A 27,844-nucleotide genomic window follows, 5' to 3' on the forward strand; every position below is an offset into this window, starting at 1 on the left:
GTGCTTTAATTTAATTGATTTTTTTATTTATTTATTTTTGCCGTAACCTGAAAAAATACAGAACACCCTACAATCCTCCATACATTTATGCTAAAGCCCAAGCTTGATAGGGTGCAGTAACACCAATCGTCTTGTGGTGACGACAGAGGCTCACTAACTGCAGACACATTTTGTCACACATGATGGGTATAAAAAGTTGAGGTCTTTGTTTATGGTATTCCAGTTTCAAATCTCTTCGCCTATGGTTAGAGAAACTGAGATTATTACAGTTGGGGTGAAAGTGCTGTTGAGGAGACCTTTAATATGTTCTAAAATGCCATTAGAATAAACAACGTGATTTGTTTTTTTGTTTAGTTTAACTACATTTTTATAACTATCTGCTTTAGAGTTCTTAGTGTATCCAGTTCTGTTTAGTTTCAGTGCTAAACCGTGTTTTATTTAGAGGAGAAAACGCGTTTCCGGTGTTGCTATCCGCGCATATTTGGAGATTGACACGCAATGAGCGTGTATGCATGACTCTCCTCTCTCAGCATGGAAAACTCACCGTAGCTTGGCGTTGACTCTATATCCAAACAAACTGCACTTTTAAAGCTGGAACCTGGACTTCGGGATTATGGATTCCTCCACCAACAGTCTGGGTAAGTAAAAGAGTCAAATTCGCCTTTTGGTTTCAACTGGGATTAGATGTAATTATGTTGATCGCTGTGTGAAAACTTCACTCCCATGCAGCAAAAGAGTTTACCTCACTGTAAAAGCCTAAACGTTGTCTTTACTTTCGCTCAGCGCAGCTAAGACCTAGAAAATCAGATGTAACATTTATTAAAACTAACCAAACTGTCAGGTCTGTCGTCCTGATTGGACGCAGCTTTTAGGCGCAGTGCTGCCGCATTCTTCACCGTGTTTTGATGTTAGATTATAGTGAGGGCTTCGGACAGGCTCAAAGTGACTGCACACAGAGGAAGCTGAAGCACCAGTTCGCTCTCTCTCTCTTTTATTTTCTTTACTTTTCTTTTCTTTCCATATCTACAATATGTGTAAGAATCTAAGCATGACCGCAGCCCTCATGCGTGGGTGTGTGTGCGCATGTGGAAGAGCTGCAGATTTGTAGTTAGCGCTCCTGCACGCGCCAGAATCGCCCAGACTGTTGTTCAGTGCGCGCGGGCCGAGGTCAGATTTGCTGCGTGGAAACTTGGAGTTTCTCAGTTGGACCTTCCTGGGCTGGAAGACCTCTTAAATCCGGGTGAAAATGGAAGTAAAAGGGTTGCATCTGCAGCGTTGTGACTGTGCTCAGCATTAATCTGATTCCTCTGAAGAACCATCAAATAACTAAAAGGAAATTTCTAGAAACTTCCTTTAGTTTTAGATGTGAAATGTTTGATTTATCCCCTGCTTTAGCACTTCATTAGATTTGCATAAAACTCTGCATTACAAGTCAGTGGTATTCTGCGAGTAACAGCTGTGTGTGTGTTGTGTGTTGCGTGTTGCACCGACCACTGTTTGTTAGAAGCTGTTACACAATGATGCTGTTGTTGCACATGTGTAGCTGCTGCTCGCCCAGTTTATGTGCTGATGTTGATGTTTACCTGCCTTGTAAACAGATGGAGTGGAAAGGTACCGAAGAACTGTAAATATCAGCAGGAATTACTTTCCAGCGTCTGTGTGTGGCTGTGGTTTCCCTGCACAGGAGGGAACTTGGAGACTGATGCTTGTCTCAGCACAGCGCTTTGTTCATGGTGGAGGTCATGAACCTCCACCTTGAAGGTTCTGGCTCAACCTACTGATGTGTTGAGCCAGGTCCACATTCTACTGTCAGACAATTCTTATTATCACGAGTAAGAAAATGTATTATAGGCCTGTCACAATAATAAAGTTTCTGGACGATAAATTGTCCCAGATGTTATTGCGATAAACGATAATATTGTTGTTTTGAGACCATTTTCAAGTAATGTAATGGTAATGGCATAAAATGCAAGAACACCTTCTCAAAGATCAATAAATTTTAAATTCTAATGAATATTAAACACTGGGAAGGGAAGACATTTTAACTATCCAACATAAATAAAGAAAACAACAGACAATACAAATGAAATGAATTCTGGAGGGGCTAGTTGAGACCAAAGCAGAATTTTATTATCCAGTTTTTTGGTAGAAAGAGAGAAAAGAGAAAAACAATAAATCATGCAAATGGAAATGATTGAACTTGTTTTAATTTATCATACAATTAATTGATTTATTGATTATTGTGACAGGCCTAGATGTGTAGAGACAGATTCCATACACATACCTATCCAAACTGATGTACAAATTTGTCACATTATATTTAATAGGAATGCACAATATATTGGCATTAACGTTGGTATCGGCCATTTGTTTGTGTTTCAGCATACAGGAAGTGAGGAGCCATGTTTGTTTGGTCATGTGACAGTGATGCAGGGTGTTTAACTGAAAGCAGAGAAGCCATGTTGGTGGTGTCGAAAACGAAGGGAAATATGATATTGGTAAACATATCAGATATCGATATCAGCTCAAATTTTTCATATCAGTGCATCCCTAATGTTTAGAAAAAAAACACCTCTCCTCTTTCTTTACCATGTCTGCTTCCATCTCACATGCTTCAGCATCTCATCCACTAAAATCTGTATCGGCTCAGTCAAAGTCCGCAGCTGCTGGCCAAATACATGTTTGTCATGCAAAATGTGAGTGCACGGCATGTAGAACGCAATCACTTATTAATTGCTGTATCCAAGCGATGTGATTTCAGCATTGCACCGACATTGCAATGACATTTGTGATTTGATATATTGTGCCAGTCTAATAAAAACAGAATTAAATTGGTAATGTCACATACAGTAATTTGATTGTCAGTAACGTGCAAAATGAGCCTCCTGTAGAGGAAGAGTCTGTGAAGAGATCAGCCAATCAGAGCAAAGCTCTCCAAATTAGAAATCTACAAAGAATACTATCGAGGTGTAAATCTCTGACTTCATAATTAGATCATGATTCAGTGATTTAGTGAAAGTAATTGAAGTAAGGTGGGGTTTCAGTTTTGTGAATGCTCTGTTTTTTGTAACCTTGTAACATTTTAAATATACATTTAGACAGAAATAGGAATGTTATTGCTTGAAGCTTCAAGCTTCAAGCAATAACAAGCTTGAAGCTTGTTATTGCTGTACGAGGCAACATGCTGTACACAAACAGACCTGACACTAGAAATGTAGCATGATGAGTCTGTGTGAGGAGATCAGCGTCTGTAATAGTGTCTGTTGGTCTGGAGACCTTCTATGAATATTCATACTGAATTATTGTCATTTTATTTTACAAATACAAATTCAACTCCGTCCCTTATGAAGGCATTTTAATATTAATGCTCAGACCAAAGTAATCTGAAATCCGTCTTTGTTGTTTTTTTTGCAAAAAATAATCTCCAGTGATTTGTGCAGACATCAGCAGGAAGTTGCATCAGCCAATTGCAGCTATTTGAGTGCTTCGCTTTTCCTCCAGAATGTTGTAATGGTCCCTTTCAGAGGAGCAGACGTGCAGCTTTCCAGGAGTCTGCTGGGACAGAGTCTCTCTCTGTCTCTGGGAGCTTTACATTACCCAACATTTTGTTGCTCTGGCTGCATCATGTCTGCATGGAGTGAAAAGCTTTGCAGAACTAAGCTTTGGATTTAGCAGATGCTTCAGTTTTCTTTCGGCTGAAACTAAGGTATTCTCAGGTGGTGTAATTGTACTTAGTATATTTCACTTGATTTGGGTTTTGTAAACCATTTTAATACAGAATTTTTCATTCAGTCTCCTAAATCTATGCATTTTTCTTTTAAAACACCAGTTTCAAAAACATGCAAGATTGAATTCCTCGAGGATGCAGCGGTGGCTAAGGGGCAAAGCGTGTGACCATATGCAGAGGCCTTAGTCCTCAGCATGGCTGTCACGGGTTCGAATCCCAGCCTGCAGACATCTTTGCTGCATGTCTTCCTCCTCTCTTACAACCCACTTTCCTGTCTTACCACTATCACATAACAGCTACAAGAGCCAGGAAAAAAACCTCAGAAAATACAAAGCTTTGCTCAAATTTCACAGTTAAGTTTTAGTTGCTCTTTAGATTTTTACCAAGAATCAAACAAAAATAGAAAAAAAAAGTTGTCTCTCATTGAGAAGCTACTGGGATGAGATTACATATCGTGTCTTGTGACACTTCAACAGCCGTTTGGTTGTTGGACTTCAAATGTGCTCTTGAATGTGTTGACCTAGTTCAGTCTTCTTCTGCAGCTTGTTCACTTAATCCTTGTTTAAACGATTCTTATGAAAGAAGCAGACCAGGCAGATTCTACATGTTTCTGTCCCTGAGAGGTAACCGTTGGTTTGCAGAACGGATTCTTCATAGGCTGACTCTGAGTGGATGACCTACAAGCTGTTTCACCCTGAGATGCTGAGAGCTTCAGTGTGGCTCCACAATCTCCCACCCACAATCACCAGACCGCTAACATGTTCTCATTCTCACTACCTCCTGTTCTAAAGTCATGTGGAGAACAAAGCATAGCGATCTCTCCTACATTTTAAATATTGCAACACAATAAAACAAGTGGCCACATGAATAAAGTTTCTCAGAATCTTGGGAGTTTTCATTGTTTAGTTTGAAAACTCTGGATTGGAATAATAGCTGTGGGGCAGTGTGTGTGTACATGTACTGTGTGTGTGCATGTGTGCGTGCATGCGTGCGTGTGTGTGTATTGGGTGGTGTTGTTCTGGAGGTTAGGAGCTCTCAACTCTGGGAGGTGCAATTGACCAGTTTAAAAAACTCCAAACGTGACCACCTCAATAAAAGTGGATTTCTTAACAGTTGTCTGCTATGAAGATTGCAGGTGTGTAACACAATGCCATGCTGCCGACATTATGTTATAGTTGACATAGTCATATATGCCTCTCCTCTCTTTGTCGTCTTTATAAGATTTTCTACACCTTCTGACATTTAGTGCAGTAAGCACCATCATATGTGTTACATTTAGAGGTCTTTTACATTGAAACTGAAAATATTATTGGTAACAAAGTCTGAATTTCATGGAATATAACAACCATTACTATACTGCGTTGCAAACCATCCTTTACTATTTTAATATAGATGTTATAATTTTCAGAGAAAAAGATCAAGCATATTCTGAGAACTGCTTCCTTAGAAGCAACTGCCTGTCTTAGGATTTATTTTTGAATAAAAAAGGTGAACCCACTGGGGCCGTCACCAGTCATCCTAAGTTTTACTTTCTTGGAAAAATACCTTTATAGCATTCAACGATGGACAGCAGCAATAGATTTTCTAAGACAGTGGTGTCCATACTTTTTGTCTCATACGCCAAAAATTGCCACGTCAGAATTACTTGCAGGCGAAAAAATATATAATTTGTTAAACAATTCAAAGTTACAAAGAAATTATATTACCTTCTCGACAATAAACTAAGTATACAATAATTTAATTAAACGAATAAAGTACTTTAAAGATAAAGATTTTTGTGTTATTAAAAAAGAGGCAGTCAATTTAAATTTTTTGGACTTGTTTGGGAAAAATCTTTTTAGTAGAATCCAAAAAACATGTTTTTTTTGTTTACTTGATTATTTTATTACCAAATAAACTAAAAAGGTGTTTGGGAACATTAAAGAAACTGTTGAACTTTCAGTATCTGTGGTATCTTTGTCTCACTCATTATGTTTCAAGTTGTAGTGTAGGTAGGAACTTTAGTTCAGTCAACAGAGACTTGAATGTTAGCTTGAGAAAAACAAGTTGTAAATGTCTTTGCCTAGAAGTCAGAAAGAGAGAAGTAAGCAAAACAGCATAATCACATGACCTGCCAAGTTACCAGAGCAGAATATGTTTTCTCATTTCATGTGTGGTGAATGAAGACCACAACTAGCATGTGGTCCATACTAGTTAGCATGTGGTCCATGCTAACTAGCATGGACCACACATCTCAGAAAAATTGAGGAATGTTTTCAGTAAAACGTTGCTATCAGGCAAATTGTAATTTTTTTTTTTAAATCTTACACTGAAGCAAAAAATAAGCCAAAAGAAGCAGCTCGGCTGTCCAGCGCTGCTGTTTATGGACGTCGCTTGTGCGTAACAGAAATACATAAATACTGTGGTTCTACTGCTAAGGTGCTAATACTAAGATGCTAGTGCGTTCATAGTGAAGATTGTACACAGGTTATGCTTAGCAGAAATGGTTTTATGAACTAGCTTTTTCTGTGTGAACATTTGTTGAAACCAGTCATTCAAAGGAGGAATGGGAAACTGGAATAAATTGGTCAAAAAATAGGCTCAGCATTAGTTTCACTGTTTCGAGACAAACATGGGAATATTTATATATATACCAAAAAGTATTCCTAAGGTGTATAACAGTGTTTATGTAGAGCTGGACTGGTAGCGTAGAACTGCAATAAAGAGGCCTGCAACCAAAGAGTTAAATCTGATAGACGGTTACTGAGTTAGCGAACAAACCCTTTTGTACAGCATGTATTGCACTGTAAATATTTGAGCCTTCATCAGTGTAAATGTGGGGATTCATCTCTCTTTCGATCAGCAAATAGTGTGTATGTCTGACTGCACCCAGTCATGTGTAGGAAGGAGGAAGAGAAAGTTTCTCACAGATGCCTCTGCTCTCTGTTTCTTTTCTCAGATGGGCCTCACATTCATGTGCAGGGGCGTACAGGATGTGAAGCAGTTGCAAACCAGAGGCCTAAAAGTAGAGTACAAAGTACTTCAGTGTTTTAGGTGGTTGAGGTCATTATTCAGCCTCCATGAGTGGTAACAAGAACATTAGTAGGAAGAACAAAATTTAACATTTCTTTGATGTAACTTGAAGTATAATTTAGATGTGATGTTTTTGCCAGTCCAGAAAGCAGCTTTCTGTTTGTGGGGTGTTGGCAGAATGAGGCTGAAATCCAGATATGCCTGGTAGCTTCTGTCTTCTGATTCAGCTTTATTGCTGGAAATGATCTGTTTGGATAAAAGCGCGCTTTTTGAAACTGGTATATCAACCAGTTGGATCAGAAAGACTGTGCTGTTGTTAATAGAGTCAACTTTGAACAGTTTAGCAGAGTGTTGCAATGCAGCAGCTGTCTGAGCTCCAGCCTCCCACAAGATCTGGAGTAACACTCAGGCTTTCAGAAAAACAAAAGTAATACACAATCTCTTGTTTTAAGGCTCAAAGTTCAGGTTTTTCATCTGCAAACCATGTTACTAGTATGAAGCTTATAGTAGACATGTATTATTAGGTGCATTGTATAGGTGCTTTATTTAATTGTATGAAAGCAAAGTGATTTCAACATAATGTGAGGGGAAGTTTTCTAGGGTGAATCAAAAGGCTAGAGTTCTACTTTTCTTTTTATTCTGCTTTTAAGTAAGAAAAATTAATATTTTTGCTAGTGGTGGGACTATATTGAAATTTTGAATCGAGTTAATTGCAGGATCTGTACTTAATTAATTGCGTTGTAATCAGAAACTATACATCGACAAAATAAGAAGAAAATTCAATTCAAAACCCTAAAATGTCAAATAAATAGACATATGAGCTCAACAACAAATATACACTGCTCAAAAAAATAAAGGGAACACTCAATACATCCTAGATCTGAATGAATGAAATATTCTCATTGAATACTTTGTTCTGTACAAAGTTGAATGTGCTGACAACAAAATCACACAAAAATCATCAATGGAAATCAAGTTTATTAACCAATGGAGGCCTGGATTTGGAGCCACACACAAAATTAAAGTGAAATGTTCCCTTTATTTTTTTGAGCAGTATATTTATAGTGTTTAATCTGTTCTTCAGGTTCTTCAACCATCAAATTGGACCAAAGTTCTATTCTATCTGTTCATCTTTCCAGAGTTTCAGGAACTCCTGATCATTCATGGAACTTCTTTAGAAATCTGGACTGTGGACGTCTGTGCTGCTGCTACATGTTTAGCATTCAGATGCTATTTTAGTCCTTTTGGCACAACTTGAACACAATAATAGTCTTTTTCAGCGTCCAATCAAATCGGCTTTAAAAGCAAAAATGAACCTGAACCAACAGAAGCAGCTCCATCATCCAGCACTGTTGTTTACGGATGTCGCTTGTGCGTCAAATTGACGGGCATACCAGAAATGCATGAACACTAAGGTTCTCACTGGAACCTTAGTGTAAGAAAAAAGATTATGTAAGAAAAAAATAATTAATTGCGTTAAAATTTTTTAAATGTTAAAATCTATTGAATTCATTGAAATTAATTTAAGTCCTAACTCCAAATATGGATATTAGCATAAAAAGAGATGCACTGATCACCTTTTCCTGACTGATATCTATTGTTTCAACATGGTCTCACCTGATGATGCCAGCTTAGACCATTTCCAACTGAAAAGGTCTCTCCCCATCAAAACCTATGTACCTGGCCTTTAACTGATGCTTAGTTAAATTAAGAAACAAACATCAATGTTCATGTTGTATAGTGGTGTACTTGGAGAACAAAAACAAGACAGGTACCATAATTTGACAGATTTTTCAGTAATTGTCCTGCATTTTTTCCAAACTGAAACATGATGGAGGAAAAGGAACATTGAAAGATTTTTGAATTGTAGATGGGGACCAAAAGGGAAAATTGAGTATGATCTGTTTACCAGTACATCTCTAGTCTAAAACTAGTTATTCAAACTTTCAGAAGCTATTTAGGTTTTCTTTTAACCATAGCTGTTTTATTTATTTTTTTATTTTTGTATTTATTTATTTATTTAATTTTTCTGTCTATTCACAATTTAGACATAGTTATCCTCCATCTGCTCATACTCTTCATTGCAAAACTATTCACACCATTGAACTCTTGTTGTCAGTCTTACTGTGATTTAATATAACAATGCAAAGTAATGTGACGGTGTAGAAGTGATTATGATCATCAAGGTTCTCTTGACGCTACATTTTTCTCTGTAACATTTAGGTTAGAATGACTGCAGCCTAAATCCAGCTGTGTCTAGGTTCTGATGTTGCATACAAAGAGCATCACCTTCACCTCCTGCTTGACATGCACTTAATTTGCCAACACAAAAGTGAGAGTATCCCTGCCTGTCACTGTTGATCATGGCTCCGGCTGGAATGTTCCTCCAGAAAAATTCCAGCCCAGTCATGCAGGCAGATTCCAAGTCCAATTGTATCCATTCCAATTGATCCAAGATGCCAAACGAGGCGGTGAAGTTCAGTTTATTACTCAAACTGGTTGAAAGGTTTTCAATGTAAGGAAACCCAACAGTATTGCATCAAGTTGTTAACTTTGCACCAGTCCATTAGCCGCTAGATCGCATGGCATCCTGAGCTTTGCAGCAGTCTCTCATACCGAGCATGCTTGTAGCGACAGCACAATGGAGAGCTCCCCTTTAACAGGAAGAAACCTCCAGCACAACCTGAACCATCCACCACATCCAACATTCCTTCTTTCTGCCTGGAGACGGACTTCAGCGGGTTTACCAGATCACTAGTTCATTTCATGGGAAGATCAATAGATCACCTGCAAATCCTCTGATTACTGGGCAGCTCTGTTCCTAAGATCTGCCAGCTGAAGAGTAGCTATCGCTGGCAGTTGGTATAGCTGGCTCTAGAAGCCGCCCCTCACCATCACACACACACACACACACACCCGAACATGCACACACTCACACACGTATACACTTCCTAACCATTACTAATCTATTCTTAACCTTAACCAAAGTTTAATTCACAAAATTTTCTCATTTTCCACAAATGACCTTTTTTTTGTTAGTGGTAAATTGTCCTCTATAAGTACACAAGAACACACGCACACACACACACACAAACACACACACAATCACACGCACAGCTCCTAAATGAATTAACCAGAAAAACAGGCGTATATGTTGAGACGTGTTTTGTTGTCATTTTTGGCAGCGCTGGGTCTGTCCTTTCAGAGGAGGCGGAGCAGATCCCACTCAACCAAAACCAGTGAGCAGATAAAGGAACCGTGCTCTATGACTCAGGCCTCCAAATGTTTGTAAGACCATTTCCAAAAAAAAAAAAAAAAAAAACTGGTTCTGGGTTTAAGATGAATGAAGGCTTTCCAGCAGGCCTGCATGTTGACTCTGTGACAGGGCCATCGTGACTTTTTGAGCTTCTCCTTTCCCCTGCTCATAGAAATTTCCACTGATTCTTCAAAATGTTGCAATTGAAAGATTTATAAATCATTTCTACTTGTTTATGAGCATGTAGGGAACTTATACATTTTGAGTAACAACATCCTGTCAACACCGCAACATGTAAATTAGTGAAAGAAGTTTATAATGGATTTCAGAGAAAAGCTGTGTTCTGGGTTGGAGATGTAAAGTAATAATGACATTTATATGAAATAAAACCTTTTTGACCTTCTTAATGACATAAATGTGGAAGTTGGTTCTTTTCAACAGCAGTTTGACATGCACCGATCAGGCCGACTGGGATACTGATCTGAGTTCAGTTTTGAGGCTGCATGAGCTACAACCTTCAGATGTTTTCAACAAAGTTTCTGGAAACACCTGACCGGGTTGAAGTCAGGGTTCAATGCAAACGAGTCAGGTTCCTCCACAAACTACTCACTCATTCATGTCCTTATGGACCTTGCTTTGTGTCAGGTTCACAGTGCTGTTGGAACTCCAGACACTTTCCACTCAGTCAGAACGTTAAAACGTCTTGGACTGTTACAGCATTATGAGTTTTCTTTACTGGAATGAAGAAGTCAAGCACAATTCCTGAAAAAAAAAAAAAAAACATTATCCACATTTCAACAAACTCAGCAATTACAAAAACGCAGTCAGGGAGGCATGACTGTCCACTCCAGAGAACACTTCTCCACTCCTCCGTTATCTAGGGGAGGAGTAGTGATTTCCACACATGCATGTGAGACTTTGCATTGCATCTGCTGAGGTGAGGCTCAGATAATGCTGGTCTGCATGCCTTGGTGCTGAATTTTCTGTGACCACTGATGTGATTTGAAACCTGAGTTCAGTGGATGGGAGAGCAAGAACTTCTGTATATTTTGTGGAGGTTTGGACTAAGCTGGTCTAATCGCTTCAAGTTATGATTAAACTGAGTAAGGTTTAAAAAACTGTAAATCATGTAAAATGGCAGAAAGCATTGAGCTTCATGTGATTCAGTAGAAATCAATTTGTGATTTTCTTTTTCAGTTCTGATATTGCAGCAATTGTTGGTTTATTTGAAAGCTAAAAATGAAGAACGAGTATTAAATATGACATGTTCATGTGTTTGTTCTGCACTGGTGATGAAAGACTCATTTTGATCAGATGTGTCTGTAAAGTGTAAGACACATTCCCGACAGTGGCAGAGAAAATGAGTTTGTCTTTCTAAAATAACATGTTCAGCTGTAATTTAGATCTGAAACTATTTCTCCATCAAACAACAGCAGAGCCTCTGGGAAAATGCAGCACTGATAGGTTATCTATAAGGGAGATGAAGAACAGTTTTATTATTCCCTATAATTTTAAAATTATTTCTAAAGATACTTGTCCCATTCAGTATGCAAAGCAAACTCTTGGATTGGATAATTGAAATTTATGTTTAAATTAAAGATGTTTTTTTTCTGCTGTACTGTAAATCAAGATATCGTAGATGAACAAGTTCTCAGGCTTTTCAGCTGTCAATGTTTTGGTGGTGAACTTTAAAAATTAATAAATTCATCTTTATTGGGTTGAAATAAACTTAAATCTAGTTATTGTTAAGAAATACCTGACATGATGTACCGAAAACTTTTCCAGCTCCCCTTTTGACCTCTGTGCTGCAGTTCGCCTTCTGACCAGAAGGAATAGTTCAGCTTTACCGGCAGTCGTTCATATTCTATATTTCATCCTGTTGGAGTTTAACAACTCAAACCCAGTGCAACATCAAAATACTCATGCATCTAGATTTTAACCAAAAAACTGCACAAAAACTTATATACAGCATTTCATGTGCATTCATACATCACTTCCTGCTCATTCCTCTTCTGACTGGTGTGTAGCGAAAAATCTGCAGCAAGACAACGCAACAGAGAGTGACTCAGTCTCCAAATGTTCCAAACTTTCTGCTGCGCCATTATTAAGCCTTAATGTCAGCTGGAACAGTGGTGCAGTTGCTGTGAATTTGAAATGTGGAGCAGATTCCTGCTTCTCTGGAGCTGTTGCCACACTTTGATGAGTCATCCATGGTCTTGGCTCAGAGATGAAAAACTGAAAACAAGAAAACCAGACTTGTAGAGTGGAAAAGTAACTGAATTAGTGTGTGTGTGTGTGCACGTGTGTGTGATTGATAGAGAGGAAGAGAGAGAGAGAACCTAGCTGTGCTTTGGAATGAATATCCAACCGATAAAATGTCTAAATACTTTGTGGTTAGGGCTTTATGACTTTTCTGGAAATAGTTTGTACTCCATAACAGAGAGAACTTAACATCTTAATGATTTATTTTTATGTGTAAAAATAAATGATAGCCAAGTTACCTTTAGGATTTTCCAGTTGCCACTGGAAAAATAGTGTTCTGTAAGGGACTCGGCTAACCTGACACACCTGTTGGCTTATCAGGTTGGACCTTCTGGGAATTCTGAGTCTGTTTGAAAATATCGGAAAGATTACAGAGGAAGTCAGCCATCTTTCTTGTGCACATTCTTCCTCATTTAATTGTTCATTCCTTCAGTTTTTAAAGACCCTGTGTAACCAACCTCTGGCAGCCACTGAATAAATTGTGGTAACACCAACTTTAATTACAGCACTCCACACAGCGATCGTTAAAAGTAATGCTGTGATCGTTCCTTTACTGTAGGGGAAGGGGAAGAGTGTAGTTTGGCCAAGGTACAGGTTCAAGAAAGCAGTCAGTGTTTCACATGGGAAGGTAACTGTTACCAGAACCAGGATCTTTTATGCAAATAAGCATTGACTTGTATGTAAACAACATCCAAATACAACGGAAACAGCATTTTAAAAGGGTATAAAATATAATTTGCATGAACGACTTTGAAATTTGAGAAACAGGATGTAAAATATCAGTCTAGCTTATCTTTAATTTCGCCTGTTTGTAATTTGCTTGAAGCAAATCAACTATTTTGGGGGCCTTGAAAATATTTAAACCTCTTTTTGTGGTGATCTGCATTAGCAGCAAAAACTTGGATCCACAGCTGAAGCTGCGGCTGCAGCTGCAGAGGGTTCTGATGACTAATCCATTCTTATTATCGAGGTACATCCAGCTTCATGAGGCTGTTTCCAAAAACTGGAACGTCTCCTGCACTTCCCAGAGTAAGAATAAAATGTCTGGTGAATTGTATGCTTTATGTCCCACATAGATAATAAAGTAATCAAACGTCCAAATATGAAAGCAACAGGTTGAAGTATAATTATCATAATGCCTTTCGGAAAAACTACTGTTACATTGCCATACTAGTTTCTTTTAGTCCTGATTAGATATCAGAATGTAAACCTAAACATGCAATAGGCAATTTAGGAATAATAATGTTAAATAAAAATAACTACATTTTACTAAGTGTACAATCATTTTTTTTTCTTTCTTTAAAGGACTTGTAATCATTGTCAATGTTGATGTCAAATTTATTTATATAGCACCTCTAAAAACAGGTTTAAAACTACACCAAAGTTCTGTACAAAAACAATAATTATGACTTTGCTATTTGCTGCTGAAAAAGCACAAACTAAGAAAAAAGTTGAGAGTATGGCGAGTTAGGAGACACCTTGAGAATTTACTGTATTTATCCTTCAAAAATTGATTGTGAAACTCCCTCATTGCCAGTTTCATGGCCAGTAAAACAGACTGGGCCATTCATTTTCCCATTAAATCCAGGCCACTAAGTAGTAGACTCCTCTGCCAAAAACAGATTCAGTGTTTCTTTACAGCAGCAGTGGGTGTTGTCCTCCAAACTTTCAGTTACATGAAATATTCAGTGAGTCAAAAGGAAATTGAAGGAGAAACTATGTGAGTGACTTTAAAAACTTTTATCAGTTAATCCTCGATGTCTCTGAGAGTTTATTTCTCTTCAGTGTTGTGTTCAGAAGTTTTGGAATCCACAAAAATTCCTGAATCAATTAATTATTGTATTGTCAGTTACATTTGTATAAGTAAAGATGGGACAGGGGTTGTTTGTAACTTAAACAACCTCTTGGAGGAAAAGCCCAACTTCCTGTTTGGCATTCCTTCCTGGTGAGAGTTACCCAGTTCTCATTGTTCTGCTTTGTTCAAATTTCTCTAATTACTGCTGTGTAATGACAGAAAATCATCTGAAAGAGTTTAACGTTAATGTTCAGGCTCGGTTAGGTCTCGTTCTTTTTAAAAGCAGACAACTCTTCACTAGACCAGTGATTTTTTTTTTTCATTTAAGATTAATCTTCCTGTTTTTAGTTTACTATTTTGCTGGATTTATGCATACGTTCAATAAGCTGTAAACATGTTGTATATTTTTTGGTGTACTGTTCAGTTTTTTCAGTTTTCTTCTCAAAGATGATGCTAAACACAAAGTGAAAACCGGCACCTGTAGAGGAGACCCCCCTTACAAAATACTTCCAGAATAAAAAAATATGATTCACCCACAATTTGAAACTCAGGCCTAATCTCTTATTAAATCAATATATTTGATTTAATTATAATATAAATAAATCAAACGATTCTGCCTGTAACCATTAAGTTTGGAGAACACAAAGAATGTAAATATTTCTGTTAATGACAGGGTTCCAGTTACTTGACACATACTGTACTGATGTAAAACATAACCTAGGCTTAATGAAGTGAAGTTGTTTGTGGCTTCTTTACGCAGAGAGAGCAACAGTATGATGATACGTCCAGGTATGGAGGTGCTCCTTTTTATTTTATTTTTTTGCCTTGATTTTTTTTTTTTTTTTTTTTTTTTTTGGAGAACATGCTTTTTTTTCTTTTTCTGTTTTGCTCACCTTTCTTGCTGTGTAGAAACATTTTTGCAGCATGAATATCAGCATGAATAAGTGAAGTTGGTGTGCATAAAGGGACTGGTGACTGGCAGACTTTTTCTAACTGACTGGTAGAAAAACTCTGACTGGTTGCAGCCAAGACGTAAAGTGAAATAGATCCCAGTCTTTGTTACAGAAATGATTCCTAAGCTGCACTTTGTTCATAAAGCTGTCCCGGTTTGGACAGATGCTCCACAGCGTCACATTCCATTCCATGACTTTACTCTGCTCAGGTCAAGTTTCTGCTTCATCAGGATTAGGAGACATAACCAGCTGAAAATGATTAGTTCATATGAACTCTTCTTGTTCATGCCGATCTATCGCTGTCTGAGTGTTGAAGCAGAGTCGAGGTTTTGTGAGAAAATTGCGTTTATTCTTAAATGGTAGTGGATCATTAATGCTGCACATTGACATATGTGTGTTCTTCCATTTCTCCTGAAAACAGCAAAGCAGGAGGCCAGAGGGGGGCACAGAGGTCTCATGTGGTTTTGCTTTTCTCAAACTTTTCCATCCACATTTCATCATCTGCCTCATAAAGTGAGACTGGAATGTTTTGTTTATCATCCAGACAGTTTTGTGAGGAGAGTTCAGCCTCACCAATAAAGCTCTGATACATTTTCTGTTTTGCCTATAAAATGTTTTCACTTTCTTTGGTGTTTTCTCCTTTTTACTGCTTGATCAAGAACATTTGACTTTAAAAGGTGATTTCTACAAAATACCCACAAAAAAACTGACATAAAATAGCAATTGCATAAATATTCACCCACTTCATGTCAGTATTTAGTAGCTGCTCCTTTGGCTGCCGTCCCACCACAGAGTCTGCTGAGTCAGGCTGTCATCTGGACGCTGCCATGCTTCCAGAGTCTGCTGCTGAGAAGCATCCCCACTGCATGATGCTGCCACCACCATGGTTCCCTGTGGGGATGATGTGTTTGGTGTCCACCACACTTCGCGTCTTGCCTGAAGGACAAAAAGCTCCAATTTGGTCTCATCAGATCAAAGAACTTTGTGGACCTTGGAGTCTCTATCTGGACTCTAGTCCAGTCCTCATGGCTTCTGTCCCATAAAGATTTGACTGGTTAAAAACTGGACAACAGTTGCTGTCTGCAGAGTCACTCCATCTCAACTGCTGAAGCTTGTGGTTCATTCAGCATTGTCTCACTAGTTTGTGAAGACAGATTGACCAGATTATTTCCATTTATTGATGATAAATCTAACTGAACTCCAGGGAAAGTTCAGGGCTTTAAAGAATTTTTTTTGTATCCATCCCCCGCCTTATACTGTTCAACAGCTGTTTTTCTGACCTAGAGCCACTCTCCTCTTCTCCACAAATCCTTCAGAACAGCAAAACCTAACTTTAGCAACAACTAACAATCAAGATCCACAACCAGGAATTATACGGTGCCAGTGATTGCAGTCTGCAGATTCATTTCTGCATTAATTTAGATTCTCTAAAGCAGTTGCTCTTTCCATATAGTACCTCTGTACCTCTTTGGTCCACAATCACAGGTTCTAAGGAAGTTTTGTCTTTTAACACCAAACCCTTTTTAGTACAATGATAAGGTACAAAGTCTACACCACTGAGGACTTGCTTTGTTTTATGGCTTTGTAAGCGCCTGTGGCTTTTGGTTACCCTGTATAAAGGCCAGGGATGGAAGAACAGAGAGGGTGTGGTGTGTGAACTCAGCCAGTAGCTTCTGTGTATGAGGTGACTGAGCAGAGGAGCTACTGGTTTTCAACACACACGTGTGTATGCAGCTGAGCAAAACCAACTTTTCATTTTTAAAGGCTCTGCTGTTTAGTAATGTTGGCTGAAAATATGTTTCATAGTTTAACTACTTGTACAAGTCGCTACAAGTAGTTAGACTTTGATTATTATTTATAGGTTATAAACTTGATTTATTAGAAATGGTCCAACTTTGGCTTATTGGTTGGTGCACATTTCTATAAACATTTTTAGATTGAGTGTTTCACACGTGTGACGCCTTTAACAATATGTAGGGAAATGATGAAAAATGTTAATACAAAACATTGTTGTATATGTTTAACTTTCAGTTTAATTTCTGTGCAAGTCGAACCGAAACTATATAACTTTTTTTTTCTCCAAAGCAGACTCGGACGCACCCTTTCATTAAACCTGGCTAAATATAGCAAACGCTCTCGAAGAAAGTTCCCTATTTCCTGTTCTTCTATCTGAGAATAGATTTAACTTTTCCTATTCCAAGGAAATTGAAACCAATTTACCAGGACGACCTGTGGGATCTTTTGAAGTAATTTACAGATTTCCTTCCTACAAAAATGTTACGTTAGTCATTTTATTGAAATGAGTAAAGTTTATTGTTGACCAGGTTGGAGCAAAAATATGCACTCAATTTCTTTTCAAAATTGCATGAATATTTGGGAGCACAAGTACTTTCAACCTAACTATTTTGGTTTCACATGGCAACCGTTTGGTCACCACTAGTTTATGTCCTGGTACATCCCAAAGAAAAAATCCATTTTGATAATTACGGCTTACAGATAAGGAAAAGCCAGAACTCGCTGTCTCAGAAAATTAGTATCTTACAAAACATAAAAAAGAATAAAAGACAGAAATTTCAGGTAAGAAATTTATCATAGCTTCCTTTGACTATCTTTAACTGTTATTCTTTATTTAATTTCTGAAAACCGTACAGAATTTGCTCATTGCGATTTATCTCCATGAAAGCAAACGGACTGCTTGAATGTTGGATTCTCAGGTTGATCGTTGCCAATAGTTTCCTTGTTGCCGACAGCTGCTGGCTGTTTGCCTGCACCATGACATATTATGTTGTCAACTGAGCATAAAAGAGCAGTGAGCCTCATGCAAGTGCTGGCATGTCGTAACTGATTCTCTGAGGACGTTTTCTGTTCAACTGAATTACTGGAGGTGATTTCATCATCACTGCTCTTACAAAACACCTCTGGTTCTTCTTTCTTGGAAGTGGAAAGGCTAACTTCTACAGTGACGTCTTTTTTGAATTCCTCTGAGCTGAGAAAAGTCAACGTAACGATAAGTACAGAGTGAAGAACACACGTAACTCAAACAGCTGTGATCCCAATATCTGATAAATAACTGATAAATAAGATCCACATTTAACAAACAAAGAAATAGGTTCTTGGGTTACATAAATAGAAAAATCTGTTAAAATTTTTCTTCCCCAGTTTGATTCCCAGACTCAAACCATTTGCTGCCTTTTTTCTTATCCAGCTGTTGTTGATTTGAGGCCAGTAGAGCCACAGAAAGCTTTGGGAGGAAAAACGGATATTCTTTGCATCAGCGCATAATAAAGACGTCTATATGGTCTTCCCACATCTCAAAATCTATCTAAACTTGTGTTGCAGGAGGACTTCTTTCTCTCCGATTGTCTTTACGTCTATAGAAACTAGGGGTGCATGATTTATCGGCCAGATGATGTATTGGAACTGATTTCCTTCATTTTGATATATACATGTGAAGTTGATTTTATTCCCCAATCTTATCTATCTCAGTTAAGGTCTAAAAATCAATAATTTTCTCTTCTGCTCTTTTGACTGATAGGCCCAGGTCATGTCTGCACATTTAACAATAGGCACCCCACTTCTACCAACTCAGTGACTTTCTTGCTATATTTAGCAATATTTCACACAAAAAAAATGGTATTGGTAAAAATCTGAATCAGCAGACCAGGCTTTTTAAAAGATCTGTAATCAGAAAACTGCAATCAGTGCAGCCCTACTAAGAACTTGTTCATTCTTTTATTCTATGAGCTAGCAACGGAATAATTCTATTGAAAAAATCTAAATTTTTGGTACTTGTCTTGGTTTAACGTGTGTGTATTTGAAATGCTCTTTATCATGGAGGTAAAAATTTTGAAGAGAAAATGTGCGTGTGTTAGTTAGTTGTTTCAGATTTATCCTACAGTGAAAATTGCCTCGTCTTGGTTCCTTCACAGCTCATCAATCAGTGGATCATTATTTAAAATATACAAAGGTACTTTCATTCAGCGTAAGCAATACTGCCGATATTCAGTGCCGATATTAATCAGTTGGTTTCAGAGGATTTTATGTATTTTGAAAAAAAAATAAATAAATTAAAACTAAAGTCGAGGCTCGTATTTCCTCAATGAGCATCTTCAAACAGATATGTTCTCAGTTGAGGCATTGCTTTTTACAAAAATATTTTGCGGACTACTTGCAGATGATGTGTCAGCAGACGGCAGCACTGATTACCCCGACCGCAGTTCCTCCTTGGAGGTGCGTCTGCAGGCGCAGGAGGATGAGATCACGCTGCTGAAGTCGTCGCTGGCTGACGCCCTGCGGAGGATCCGGATGCATGATCAGCTGCTCCCATTACTGAAGCAGCAGCTGATAGCAGGTCAGTGTTTGGTCAGGTCAGAAGCTGGATTTGTGTCAAATCCTGACCGTCCTGGGCTAGATTAAACATACTGTCATGTTCTTGTAATTGTGCATGCAGAAAGAGTGAATGCCCTCACAAATATGGACTATTCCTTTTGATTCCCCCAGTGAACCCCAGTGCTGCCCGGGTACTGAACTCAGACGGTTTCACCAGCGGCAGAAAACTCTCATCAAGTTCGGCCAACGATGGAATTTACCACGCTGCCACGGCTGCCAGGTGATTCCCACTCAGAGCCAGGCTGCGGCTCACAGCTGCACCACTTACCTTAGCATGACTGCTGATCACCTCTCATTTCTGCCAACTACAATTTTAAATGTTAGTAAAAAGTGACAGTTTTTACTAACTACTACTACTACTACTAGGTAGTTTATAGTCCTGATGGTCGTGGCAACATTTCAGAAATGGGGACCTAGATGCTGCATGCTGAGGGACTCCTACTAAAAAAGATGAAATGAATAACAAAGTGCTTCAATACAAAGATATAAGGCATCATTTGCAAATTTTGTAGGTTTGCAACAGAAAAGTGACGTACAAGTCCAGGTTGATAGGATTTCCTGAGGCATTAACATGAATGGTAATAACAGGAATGTTGTATTGTTTCTAACATGTTACAGGCTTGTTCTAAGTGACGCTGGTCTGTTGAACGTTGGTTGTGTTCATATGTTTGTCTTGCTGTATGACTGGCCTGTGTGGTTCCCAACTTCTGTACCTTCTCCAGCCAACAGTCAGAGAGCATTGTGAGCAATGCTAACGGCTACATAGGAAGCGGAATATCTGCAGAGCAGCAAGGCAGACTGCCATCACTGGATAAGGCAACTCAGACAGAGCCCACCATGTCCGCGCTATCGAGACGTGTTCAGAGCCTCCATCTTGAAGATGGCCTTCCTCCAACGGAGCTCGTGCACGATGGGACACGAGGCAAACTCCATCGTGTCCCTGGCATGGAGGACGAGGAAGAGGAGGACCAGGTGGATGAAGAAGTCAGAGGGGACCAAGAAAAAGAAACGAGTTGGGCTTCGTCAGTGGAGGAGCCTATTCAGCCAACAACGGTGAGATCCCTTCAGAGGGAAGAATGCCTGGATAGAAGCTGCTCTCCTGATGAACCGGGTTCTGCCCCGGCCTCTCTCGGCTCAGACCAAAACCTCAGCCTGCGATCTGGACCCCTGTCCCCCATCCAGGAAGGAGAAAGGACACTGTGCGTGAGCCAGCCTCACTGCTGCTTTCTGCATAACCAAATTAATCTTGCATGGCTTTTTAAGACTCAATCAACTTCGATATTGTCTGAGTTGGATTCTGCAAACCCCAGTTGTGCTGCCACAGGTCAAACCTTTAGCTATCAGAATCAGAAAACACCAAGGGGCTTGGGGGTGGTGAGGGTCTGTTTTCTAAAATAATCCCAATGGAATTTTGCCCATGTATTTGATTAAGTTGTTGGGAAAACATGGAGCCTGAGTGGAGCATTTTATCCGGCTGAGCGACATGTTCATAATTAGTTCAACTACACTGCAGCAAGTGGAAGATGTGATGTGAGGTCAGGTCAACGTGAGACCACAGAAAGGTGTATGGTGAGGCTAGCAATACACACATGCTTACACTGAACAGGTTAGGCTGTGTGTAAACCTTAATAGCTGTAACCTTTCAAAGGGCATCTGTCCAGACAGGCAGCACTAAAGGAACTGTTCATGAAAAAACTGCCATATAAAGGATTAGGTAAAGACAATAACAAAGAGCTGCTATTCAACTGGGTTTTGCAGAAGTAATCTAATCACTGAATCACTCACCACTGTCCTCAAATTCTGGGATGAATACTTTGGTTCTTCTCTTCCGACTCTTTTGAACAACTGCCTTTCCAGTGGTCTGTAAACAACATAGTGGTGAAGCACAGCTGCTTTTGTTTACTGGGACCAGTTCTTGTGTATGCATGACTTTCCTTTTTGTCCCCAATGCTTTTTGTGGCTTGGAAGAGGGTTTCCTATGTAATGGGTTTCATACATTCAGGATCTCTCTGGTGGCCCTTGATCTACCTCTGATCAATGCCTTGAATGCCGAGTGGTTTCCAACTTAAACTCGGCCTTTTCATCTTCCCACTAAAATAAGTTCACAATATACAACATTTGCTGTTGGCAATGCAACTGTTCCACTGACACAACAAAACTACGCTGAGCTAGAGCTCTTCAAGCTTCACCTTTTTGAATTAATGTCACAATCTTTCAGTTAATGGTTAATGGTCTGAATTTATGTCACACTTTTCTCACCATACTGACCACCCAAAGTACTTTCAATCAGTCACATTCAAGTAATCATATTCCGGTAGGCAGACACGTAGACCTATGGGGTAAAGTGCCTTGCTCACCGGCACTTCAACATGTGACAGGAGGACGCTGAAATCAAATCCACATTTTTCAAAAAGTATAATCAGAAAAAATCTGATACTTTTTTTGAAACACTTTAGAACCTAATTACATATGGTACCAATATTAACATTTAATCAATCAACATATATGTATATTCATTTAAAAACAATAAAATTCCAGAAATGAACGTGAAACTGTTATTAAGGGAGACAAAGAAACACGAGTAATGATCTCAAATCTACCTGTGCAGTCTGTCGTCTGTCCTGAACCTCCAACTTTCCCCAGATATCTCAGATACAGTTCATGCTATTTACTCTGAGATTTCTCTGCACTCTTATAGAAATCTTTACATTGCATGAAATATGAATTAAAAAAAGTGATTGTACATGTAATGAAAACATGTTCTTTCCTGTCCTTAAGTTGATGCCTCCTGGAAACCAGAACTTATTGCTCAGAGGTTTTGTGTAGTGTTTCTGACATTTTGCAGAAAATGGTTTAAATGATTTCTATCTAACTTGAGTTAAGATTAAGACAGAACCACAATTCTGTAAAGTTATTTTAGATTTTTTTTAAACATATGGTTCATTGTGAGATGACTAAAGGTTTCCATAAGTATTTAGAAAGAAGGTTTATTGCCAAGAGAGTTTCACTTCCTTTATCCAGGCTACCATGAAGCAGTAAATGGATCTTTTGTTAGTTCTTCATGGTGTGTTTTTTTTTTTGGTACATCAGCTAATCATCAGGAAGTGAACTGTGGTAAATATAGTTTTTGCTCTTTTTATATGAATATGTTTGTTATGGAGACTAGAAGTCCCGTTACTTGACGAACTGTAACTATTGGTATTGAAGGATGTATGATTGACCTACAGACCAAATGGTTGCTTATTTCAGTTTGTTCTTGTAGTTGAGTTCATATTTTGAGAGACATTGTTGAGAAGCAGAGGAACTGGCCATCCTTCCACTATAAACAGAATGCAGCTGCAAATATCAATTATGTTTTTCTTTAATTCTTTTGGTTTAACTGATCAGTTTAACAACTTCATTGTTTAGTGGAACAAGCACTCACTTCTTAGTAGCAAACATGTTCAGGGCACAAAAGACAGATAAGAGATTTTTATTTTGTAGTTTTTGGGCACCCCCACCCTTTCTAATGCCGCCCTGGGACACCACCCTTAGAGCTCATATCAAAAACTGCCACTGATTTCCATTAAACATTGAGTTTCTTGTCTCCCAAGACTGGCAAGGTTTGGTAAATTGTTATTACAAAGCCATCTAGTTAAATCATATGTAATTTTAAACAATTCTATGAATATATACCATTTAATCAAAAGCACGGAGGTTCAGATTGAAGTCCAGACACATACAATCCAGTTCCAGCAAACTATACAATACAGATCATACAATACCAATATATATATTAGAGATGTGCCGTTCAGGTTTTTTCCTTCGGATTCCGATTCCGATCACCCATGAGGGCCGATCACCGATACCGTCTGTGAAATATTACTACCTGTAGCGTAGCAGCGGTTCAACAGCGAGAGCAGAACCAGCATCAAATCATTCCTCATTCTCACCTGAAATCTGAAAATGAAGAGCACATGGTTCACTCAGTAAGGACGTTTTTCAGATGACATGACCTGGACTGTTGAAGCAAGAGAGTTTCTGTTAACTTTTGTCAAACTAAAAGCTGCAAAATTCTTTTCTGTTTTGCTTTAATAAACTTGCCTTGATCTTATGCTGATCAACTCTGATCAACACGTCTTCTCTCTGACTTTTTGTAACAAGCTCTTATCAAACCTGATTAAATTACATCAAATTACAACAGCTGTTCCTGTTTCTGTCTTAGCATGCCTGTAATCATGCCGGCAGCACCTTGCATGCCTCCATTGGGGAAAATCCTAATCTTGTCTGAGAAATTACAGTGCAAGTGTTTTCATTTGAAGGCTCATTGTTTGCATTGTGCCGCTGTAGGGTTCGTAGAAACAGCGAGAAGCTGGCGAACCCAGAGAGGCAAAGGAAGCGTCTGGACAAGAAGGCTGCGTCTTCTGCCAACCTGCTGACCCGCTCCCCCAGCCTGGAGAGGTACGCCGCCATCACTTACAGCTGACTCTGCTCATTCTTTCCTCACATGTCCTCTGCAACAGACAGTTGGTTGGGATGCTGATTGTGTAAATTTAACATAAAACTCCCTTTCTATAAGAAGATGCTGACAGAGCCACACCATGTTCTCATGAAGTGGTTTCATGTGTGTCATCTGGGTGTGTTCTCTCTTCACAGCCGGGCGAAGGAGCTGATAGCCAGTGCAGGTAAGGCTGTGGAACGTTTTTGTTACCAAAGTACACCCTGTTTCTGTTCATTGGTTTATAGATGCCAAGACATAAACATGATTAGGTCCTAAATCTAATCTAACCTCATGTTGAAAAAGAAAACACAAACTAGAGCCAAAATAAAAACATGTCTAAAAACTAAGTACACCTTTGCTGCTTCAGTAGCAACCTGGTGCTGCTAGTGAATGAATTGATCATCAGCAAGTGGGACCACCTCCATTAAAGCAGGAGGGTTGGCAATTGGCAGCTGTGGCACATACAGGTGTGCTTTGTCACAATGCCAAGTAGGAAAGACGTCAGCAATGATCTTCAACAAGCAGCCGTTGCTACATATTAATCTGAGTGGTCATAAAGTCCTTATCCAATCATTTAAAGTCCATCATTCCACAATGAGAAATATTACTGACAAAATGATAAACATTTATTATCTTAGTAAATTCAAGCCAAGTTCAGATTGTTGATTGATTGGAAAGCAGCCTCTAAATGCTTGCTCTATATTTTTGCTCTGAATTATTTTCCTTCATAATATATTTTTTGTTTTTCTACTACTTAGTTGTAGAAAGTTGTAGACTATGTACATTGTACATTGATCTGTTTACATATTTACATATCTACATATATTTTAGCTCAACTTAATTCTACCTGAGCCAATGAGACTTTGTAGTTAAGGTATTTATTTAATAAACTTCAAAATCAAATCTTGCATACAAATTTTGTAGGATATACATAGGACGAAAAAAAAACTAACAATAATCCCCAGAGATTATATGTTTGGCTGGAAAGTTAAAAATAAGAGAGGTTATTACCCTAAAATAGAATATTGTCCGATGAACAAATTTAGACACCAGAAACAGACTTTCATTTCTTTTTTTCTTTTTTTTTTTTTTTTAAACTCTCAGTTGAATTTAAACCAAAACATATTGAACAGTCCCAAACACAAATAAAAATTCTTAGGTCTCAGTTAAAGTAAATAGCTGTTCATCACTCATTCTGATTGGTGGGCCCACCGAAAACTGAAAAGTCAGTAATATTTTAAATCAGGCACCTGGCTGGCTGCCTGTCACGACTCACCACAGTTCGGTCCAGATCCTGCTGTCTCTCAGAAGACCCATGAGAAAAGCTACATCTCTCTCAGTACAGACTGTCGAACTCAGAGAGATCCCCCTCCATCCAGCCTCTCCCTCTGAACAGCCTGCAGCATCACAGCTCACTGCTCCTCCTCGTCTCTGTCAGTCATCTCTGGGTGACGGTGCACAGAGAAGTTGTTGCATTTATCAAGCTGACTTGCAGCAAAAACTCCTTTGGAAGTAACACTGAGCTTCACTCTGAAAACAAAGTTTACACAAATCATTTTGTAAAGTGTTACTAGTCTTTCTACCTGGGTTTGAATACAATTGTCATAGAAATTTTATGGAAATCCCAAAAACCACCTCAAGCCAGCGTAAAAACCTGTTTTTATATTCATTTTTTTTTAATTGAGGAATTTATTTCAGATTTTGCTGGGGGGGTGGTAAAAGGTTTTATTGGCTCTAGTGGCCTTTATTTGATAGTTAATTGACAGGAAAAAGGGTAACGAGAGAAGGGGAAGACATGCAGCAAAGGTCGCCAGGCCGGGAATCAAACCTGCGACGGCCGAGTCGAGGACTGAGGCTTCCATATGTGGGTTGTGCTGAACCCTTGAGCCACCACAGCACACCAGATTTTGCTGTTTCATCAACTTTTCCTAATATGATACTTCAAAATGCACATAAAAAATTGTCGATGGGAACACAGTTAATGTCAGCTTGAAGACCAGTTGAGGATATTCAGAACACAGAAGCTGGAATATTTTAGTAAGTTTTGCACATGAGCTGAAGAAACTGATACACACTGTCCAATAACAGACCAGCTGCTCTCCATTTAGTAATAAGTATGGTCCGTTGGTCCGTGCTTTATCGCTATACTTTATTTTTTTTTGTGCGTGTTTAGTTGTTTTTTTTCTATCTTGAGTTGTTTATTTTTGGAGGTTGGATATTGCCTACTTCCTCTCTGTATTTGGACATTTTACAACCATCAATAGAGAGCGAAAATGCGCACAAACTTTTTGCCTGAAGAATCCCACCTAAAACCTTCCCCATATACAAACATCCTAATTCATGATGGGTAATTTGGACAAAGTGTTGATTATGATTTTAAATAAACAGCTCATTCAGCAATGTATGTCTTCACAGGCCGATGCAGTATATATACATATATTTTTTAAGATTTTCTAATTCAAGGATCTTGCTACTGTTGGTTAAGATTAAATATATTAATAGAATTTCTTTTGTTGCTTCTTCAACGCAAACTGGTTGTAGTTTGAGAGTGAGGTGATTCTCTTAATTCAGCAGCCAGTAAGTTAGCGTCCGTACCAAAACTAACAGAGTGAAGAGTTCTAATCTGTTCCAAATCCAGGGAACTGACTCAGTTATGTCACTTACTGAGAATTTCAGCCGCCCCAACTTGCTAACTTGCTCCTTTCCATGCGAGTTGCTGGGAATGGAGAGAGGATGTGTGGGTGCAGCACTGGAATCATATCCGCTGTGGTTAGCTGAGCGCCACTGCTGATCCAACTGACACAGCAGGTTGATGGATGGTTAGCTCTGAAGTGTAGGCTGCCAACGTGCGTTTTTATGTTCTCACTCTGACCTCATCTTGAGCTCCTCATACCCATCTTTCAGCAAAAAGATGGGTATGAAAAGCAAGTTTTGGTTTTGATCACAATAGAGCAAAGAAAATATTTATTTTAGGAAGGTCTCTTCTGTTGACATTGGCAGCAGTAAACAGAGTGGGGCCATTTCTCTACCAGAGAAAGTTGATGCATTGTGGGAAATGTAGGTTTCAGGTTCTCACTGTGATCATCACTTGGTGAAATGGAGGTCAAACTGAACCTCTGACTTTTCGTCTGGAATGTAACTCATGCGCCATCTGAACAATGCCCTCAGTGTTCTAAGGATAATTCATAGTGAAACATACTAACCAACAAAGTGACAGATAATTTGAAGGAAGTTGCTGTAACGCTGTGTTCCATTCGGCTCCCTGAGTAACAGGCACCAGAACTGCCTGTAGTTATTTTGGGGTGTATCTCCTTCATCCAGAAAGTTTCCCCTTTTTTACTTGCAATTCCCACAAACTCTCACCTACTAAATTTAGGTCTAGACTTTGACTGGGACATTCCAACACATGAATATGCTTTGATCTAAACCAACTCCTCCAAAGTTACCGTCAGTCTCTTAGCTGCTTCTCTGATGATCATGTCTTGTAACATTTGTAGTCCTCTTACTGATGTGTTCTTTGGTCTTAGTGATGTCTTAATGATGGAAAACTGCCTCCACAAAAATGCAATCCTCTAGATCACTCCCAGGAGTCTGGAGTAGCTTTCATTCCCTACATATTCCTCCTTCTTTCTTCTGGACATCCTGTCTTTGAAGGTCTGGTCCCACATGATTTGGTGGTCGACTCCCCCTAGAGGCCTGGAGTATTTCTGTGTTGTGGAGCGAGTTTATGGCTTTGCTATTTGCGGCATTTTCCCCTTTGCTTCCTGTGGTTGCAGCAATTTGTCGGCAGTTGGAATTTTTTCTTTGATTGTTGGTTTTTGCTTCTGCTGTCTGTGATTGCAGCATTTGGTGTTTGCAGTGTTTTCTGTTGCATTTGTTATTTTTGTGCTTGTATGCTTTAGAGTTTGCATCATTCATGTGTCTGCAACACATTTCACCATTCTAATGATTTTCTGTCAAACTTCTGTGA

General features: G+C 38.8%; 1 protein-coding gene across 2 annotated transcripts in view; it reads left to right on the forward strand.

Annotated features, from left to right (window-relative positions):
- The first annotated feature begins 186 nt into the window (after positions 1-186).
- eml3 (EMAP like 3) overlaps positions 187-27,844 on the forward strand; it is a 51,799-nt gene continuing 24,141 nt past the window's right edge. The window contains exons 1-6 of one of the 2 annotated variants that reach the window (XM_007567864.2): positions 187-638; positions 19,180-19,356; positions 19,506-19,614; positions 20,117-20,593; positions 23,724-23,834; positions 24,030-24,058. In XM_007567864.2, coding sequence (XP_007567926.1) covers positions 614-638; positions 19,180-19,356; positions 19,506-19,614; positions 20,117-20,593; positions 23,724-23,834; positions 24,030-24,058 — 928 coding nt within the window. In that variant the 5' untranslated portion in view covers positions 187-613. The remainder of the gene's footprint in view (positions 639-19,179; positions 19,357-19,505; positions 19,615-20,116; positions 20,594-23,723; positions 23,835-24,029; positions 24,059-27,844) is intronic. The other variant, XM_007567865.2, reaches the window with a different exon arrangement.

This window comes from Poecilia formosa, unplaced genomic scaffold (genome assembly GCF_000485575.1).
Source record: "Poecilia formosa unplaced genomic scaffold, Poecilia_formosa-5.1.2 Scaffold214, whole genome shotgun sequence".
NCBI lineage: Eukaryota > Metazoa > Chordata > Actinopteri > Cyprinodontiformes > Poeciliidae > Poecilia > Poecilia formosa.